At 33.8% G+C, this 5,780-nt stretch overlaps 1 protein-coding gene across 5 annotated transcripts in view; it reads right to left on the bottom strand.

Annotated features, from left to right (window-relative positions):
• Window positions 1-1,752: 1,752 nt before the first annotated feature.
• The window catches only part of LOC106472488 (large neutral amino acids transporter small subunit 2-like), a 9,813-nt gene continuing 5,785 nt past the window's right edge, over window positions 1,753-5,780 (bottom strand). The window contains exons 3-5 of one of the 5 annotated variants that reach the window (XM_022401069.1): window positions 5,449-5,545; window positions 4,018-4,345; window positions 1,753-2,823 (exon numbers count right to left, since the gene is read on the bottom strand). In XM_022401069.1, coding sequence (XP_022256777.1) covers window positions 2,756-2,823; window positions 4,018-4,345; window positions 5,449-5,545 — 493 coding nt within the window. In that variant the 3' untranslated portion in view covers window positions 1,753-2,755. Of the gene's footprint in view, window positions 2,829-4,017; window positions 4,346-5,448; window positions 5,550-5,780 lie in introns of all 5 variants that reach the window. The other 4 variants (XM_022401070.1, XM_022401072.1, XM_022401071.1 and 1 more) reach the window with 4 other exon arrangements.

The raw sequence follows: 5,780 nt of genomic DNA, 5'->3' as shown, positions 1-5,780 counted from the left end.
CACCAAACATGCTCGCCCTTTCAGCCTTGTGGGCGTTATAATGTGACGGTCAATCCCACTATTCGTTGGTAAAAGAGTATCCTAAGAGTTGGCGGTGGGTGGTGATGAATAGCTGCTTCCCCTATAGTCTTACACTGCTAAATTAGGGACGGCTAGCGCAGATAGCCCTCGTGTAGCTTTGCGCGAAATTCAAAAACAAACAAACAAACTTATCATATTTCACTATTCGTAAAAATAAAGTACATTAGTTGTTGTGATGTGATGCTTTAAGAATAAAATTAATGGCTGAAATTATTATCATCATATCCCACCTTGTTTGTTGAAATGGGTAATGGCTTTGGAATAAAGTTCCAAACGCCAACTACTTCACATTAGTATCGCAGGTGAAATATGCAGAGTGCATTAGAAGTACAAGCAAAAGTACCCGTCCCCAGTGACGGGAAATGTTTAAAGTTAATATATCAATTTAAATTATTTCATGAACTTTAAAAAGTTTAATTGTGTTGCACTCTTGGTTTCACTCAGAGTCAAAGCTCTCAACTATTTATACTGCCCACCGCGAAAAGTAATTGTTGAGCATTTCAGTCATGCTAAGAGCCGCTCAACAATAACATACGGTAAATCTACGCTTATATTCTTTAAGTTACGTCACATTTAGAAATGTGAATGATAGTGCGATTAATTCCTAACAATTTAGTGTAGAATATCCTGCTTGAGAAATATAATTTGGTATCAACATTATTTATGCCTGTTCTCCTGTCATTTCAAAAGTGAACGTTGAGCTTTGCCCGCGTGTGCAGCTTTTCAAACGCAGCGCGGGAAGAGACCGCCGTAAACGGGAGGCAGACAAACATACGGACAGACATCACGCTTCGCAACGTAAAAAGATTCTGCAGCTCGAGCTTTGGGCTTTCCGATACACAGCCCGACACATCAACCACTAGGCTACACCCGGGCATTATTTGGACAGAGTGAGAATTGTCTGTCTCGTGCATCTTCGTTTATGAAAATACTTTTTTCCGAGCAAAGGATAAATATTTTATGTTCAAACAAAAGTTACTTAAGAAAAAATTTACAACAGCTATATATTCTATTGATAAATGATAAACAATAGGTAGCCGCCCTTCAAGAGTGGAAAGACATTTGGAAATTTTTCACTGCTTAGAATGTGCGCGCTGACGTCCAATAGTAGAAGAAAAACAAGATCACGTGATGTCATGACGTCATTCAGGAAAGGTCTATTACATATACATGTACAACATTACGTTCGACAATGTTAGTATTGTTTGTTTTGTAATCAAGCACAAAGCTACACAATGGGCAATCTGTGCTCTGCCCACCAAGGGTATCGAAACCCGGATTCCAGCGTTGCAAGTCCGCAGACATACCGCTGTGCCACTGAGGGAGGGGGCAATGTTAGTAATACGATCCGTTAATTGTTATGGTGTGTACGTCTCTTGAATATCACCAAGGGACTAGATTAAGAATGTATTGTTTAAAAGTAAAATAGGCCTAATATTACTGTTATATGATCCAGCAAGTTGTTCTGAGAATACATCACAGCTATGTGATCCAGTGTAATTTAAAACACTAAGATTCTCCGATAGAAATACACCTTCCATTTTACCCTGAAGCTCTCTATTTAAATTCGAATGAAAGCATATTCGTAAATAAATCACCCTATCAAAAAAAAAAAACAGCCACATCTGCGCATGCTCATTTGATAATTAGAAAGCAATTTAAAGAAATTAATATTTAATTATGAACTCAAAATCACAAAAAAAAACAACAAATAACGAGTGTATAACAACAAAAAAAGAGACTAATAGTGTTATGTTGTACGTTTATAATAATTAAATAATATGTAATCACCAACCAACCAATCACATAAAGCGAAAAAGAACGTATATTTGGCGTGCGAATAAATTTGGAACAAAGTTAAAAAAAGCAATATGGTTTGAATATAAAAAAAATAAACTTTCCCAAATCAGTTCTAAATAAATATGCATGGAAATGTTTTGTTTGGCTTTGCTTTATAAGGAAAACAATCTTTCTCCAGCAAAAATGGACTAACATAAAATATGCAAGTGAAACAGCTCCATCTATAGAATAAAAGCGTTAAAAATCTTACATCATGAAACGGCTTAAAAAAAGAATGCGGGTATCTTGTGTATCCAATATATATATATATATATATTTAATAAGAAAAAAATTAATGATTGAAGAATTATTGCTGGATTACGGATTTCTTTCTTTTCGTAGAATGGTACGACAATGATGTCCCTTAATATTTAACACTACGAAAATATCAACTTCTCCAAAAGTTTCGTAACCCTTGCAGTTCCTCACGGTTGTTGTAATTTCTTTTCTAATTTTTTATTTATACTCTTATGTTAATACGAAACAACACAGCTGTACAGGTGCTAATTGTCAAGGGTTAAGATAAAAAAAAATTATACATCAAACCATTTTTCGCCAAAATTATTAATTTATATAACTGGACATACATTAAGTAAACAATATTCATGATAATGCATATCCCATGCAATATGCAAAGTGCCACCTGGTGGAATATTCTACCTTTAGAGTTTTTTTATTTTATTTGGTAATCTACAAGGTGGGCCAATTGAGAATAACACCCAAGAACACGAACTTGAAAGAAATCAATAACTTTTGTTGTTGATATTCAGTTACCCAGAAATGGGTCTTCTACTTCTTTTGGAACGGGGTCATAATCCCTAACGCCGAGATTCAATTAGTCAGAAATTATTCTTCTTTTTCCGGAGTCATAACCTCTAAAATTTTCTGCAATTCCGTTGTTATCTTCGCTGAAAAAAAAGGAAAAAGAGAGATTAAAAAAAAGTGGTCTGTTGATCCAAACTAGTGACATCTAGTGGTTGCTAGAATAATCATAGTACACCAATTTTGTCATGTCACCAGCCGAATTAAAACAAAGTGCGAAACTTGAAATAATTTAAGATAGAAAGGGATAAACTCCGTCCTAGTTGTTTGGTATAATGTTTGCTTATTGTGCCATCACATCATACCAAGGAAAAAATTCAAATAATTATCTACTTATCAAACTACTTATCTCTAAGCTGACGTCAGTGCTCACGTGTGTGTTCGTTCAGAACTAAAAATAAACAGCATGAGCTAAGTTTTCTATCTTAAATTTATGAGAAAATCCGAAAGCTTTTTATATAATCCTGAACAATCCCACCAAACTCTTAATGTCTGTATAAACATAGGCTGAACTCTAATCGGTGCTACTATAGCGTGAGGTCTACCGCCATATGTCGCCTACCCAGGTGCAGCCTGAGGTCTACCACACTATAGCGTGAGGTCTACCTCCCGTTAGTACTATAGCGTGAGGTCTACCGTTGCATTATCCATCCCTCATGGATATCATACATTTCCATACATTTATTCTAGTGATACACACTTCGTACATCTTCTAAAAATGACACAAATAGATCAACATGTTTATTTTTCTTCCTTTAATATAAATTTAATTAGAAAACCAATTATCTATTTAAGTCATTCCTAGGATATGTACAAATTAAGTGTTTATCGCTAAAATAAATGTATGGAAATGTGTGATATCCATGAGGGATGGATAATGCATCGGTAGACCTTACCCTATAGTGTGGTAGACCTCACGCTATAGTAGCACCCTCTAATCGGTGTAATTAAACCTTACGAGTTAAAAATGAAAAAAAAACAACAACTTCTTGTATATACTATAATATTTAGTTTTTCGTTACCTTAAGTTCAAACAGAAACATCAAAAATAGATAGGAAAATATATATTCGAGATTAATGATTTCATGCAAGTTTTTCGGGACATGCTTTTTTATGAATGACAATAAACACATCTAAAAATACACACAAGAATTTCGTAACAAAATACAGACTAAGTGTCCAACTTTTAACCATCCATCTGCCAAGTTAAATTTGTAAGGGCTAGCTAAAACGTTTGCTAACAGGTAACAGTTGATTGTTATAATGAATTAGCACCTGATATGGAAGAGACAGCAGGAGATATCTTCTTGTTCTTAATTAGAGCAAGGTAAACTGGAACACCTGACAGAACGATCAATAGGCCTATCCCGGTCTCCACCGGCTGAGCATATATGGGTATTACGGTGAGAAATACGCAACACAGGAAAAACGAAACTGGAAACGCTAGGGAAACTTTGATTGGTCGAGACATATCGGGCTTTTTCCAACGGAGATACATCATTCCCAAGATGGCCACGCCTACCCACAGCCATTGGATAAAGCTGAAGTAGTTAATTAAAGTGTAAATGTCGCTAGTTGTCAACATCACCAGAGAAAGCGCACACTATAAGAAAATAGAAAAATAATAAATAGTTTGAAATAAATACTGAAAGGTGTGGGACAAATTTCAAAATCGTCAAAACACAATTTTCCAACACAACATTGTATTTAAATACTCTCTCTGTGTGTATGTGTTTATATATATATATATATTCTTTTTTTTTTCTGGTATGTGTTGAACAGGTAAAATTGATAATGGAATTCTGCCATTTTAAGTACTAAAACCTAAGCCTATATTTGTTCAAGTGTTAGAAATGAACATTATTTTTTTTTGTAATAAATTTTCAAGTTAATGTTATTGAAAATCAAAATTATTAAAAAATAAAACGCGAATAACAAACAATACAATGTACGGCTATTCGGCCTATCTAGGTCATTGTTTATATTTGTAAACGGTCAATTAAAATGACAAAAGAGAAGAAAATTTTTTGGAGAAAAAAGTCACTACCTACCTATAGAGTATTTCTAAAAAAATATCATAACAGTCTTTTGGAATTTTCAAAAGAACGATATCCTTTTTTACCTCTTTCAGTCACACTGGATACACTCATGTCTAATCATTCTTTATAATTCTGTTTAACAACCTTTATGTTGGATGAGTGTTGGTGGGGAGGTGAGGGTGGAAGGGTTCAGTGACGCTGTATATAATAGTATATATATATGGGTCAGACTAACAGGTACAGAAAATATTACAACTATTTGTCAACGGGCTTATGTTATATTATTTCATCAGGGGATATACGCAGCTCTGATGGACCATTGTACAATTTGTTTGTTTATATTTAAACAAAAAACAAATACCTTAAAATATCTTATCAGTACAAACATTTTTAATTAAACTAATGAAGCTCATAAATAACCATCTTATTCTTTAATTCGTTACAAACGTTATTTTTATTTCATTTGTAATATTTTATCTAAACTGTATAGTTTTACAATACAGTGAAAATATCTGAGGCTCTGTTTAATAATAATATGGTTTCTTTAACAACCAAATTCTTGAGCTTTGAATATTTTATGTTATACTTATTTTCAGTTCCGTTTGTTTTAAACAAGGTTCTTGAATGCATTTTTTTTGTCTTATTTTATTTTTAAGTAGAATCTTACCGTAAATATAAGTGATGGCGTTGGTGTACACCTCTTGTAGTGAATCATTCCAAATAATATCGGTAGATGGCCCTCTTGAGCGCCAACGTAAAAGAGTCTTTCTTGGAAACAGTGAAACGAATTAGGTTTTATAAAAAACAACATTACACGATATAATTATAGTATTTTGGCACTTGTGTATAAAGTTAAAATCATAAATAATTTTCAACGTTAAACTGGTACACAATTAAAAACATTTTATTTAGGCCTATCTATGGCCAGCAAAAAGTTGACGACTCGACAAGTTTCCTGGTTTCCAGTGCTCCTCCAGCGGTAAAACAATAAGACGTCCA

Source organism: Limulus polyphemus, unplaced genomic scaffold, assembly GCF_000517525.1.
Source record: "Limulus polyphemus unplaced genomic scaffold, Limulus_polyphemus-2.1.2 Scaffold5376, whole genome shotgun sequence".
NCBI lineage: Eukaryota > Metazoa > Arthropoda > Merostomata > Xiphosura > Limulidae > Limulus > Limulus polyphemus.
This window is presented reverse-complemented; position numbering and strand designations above follow the sequence as displayed.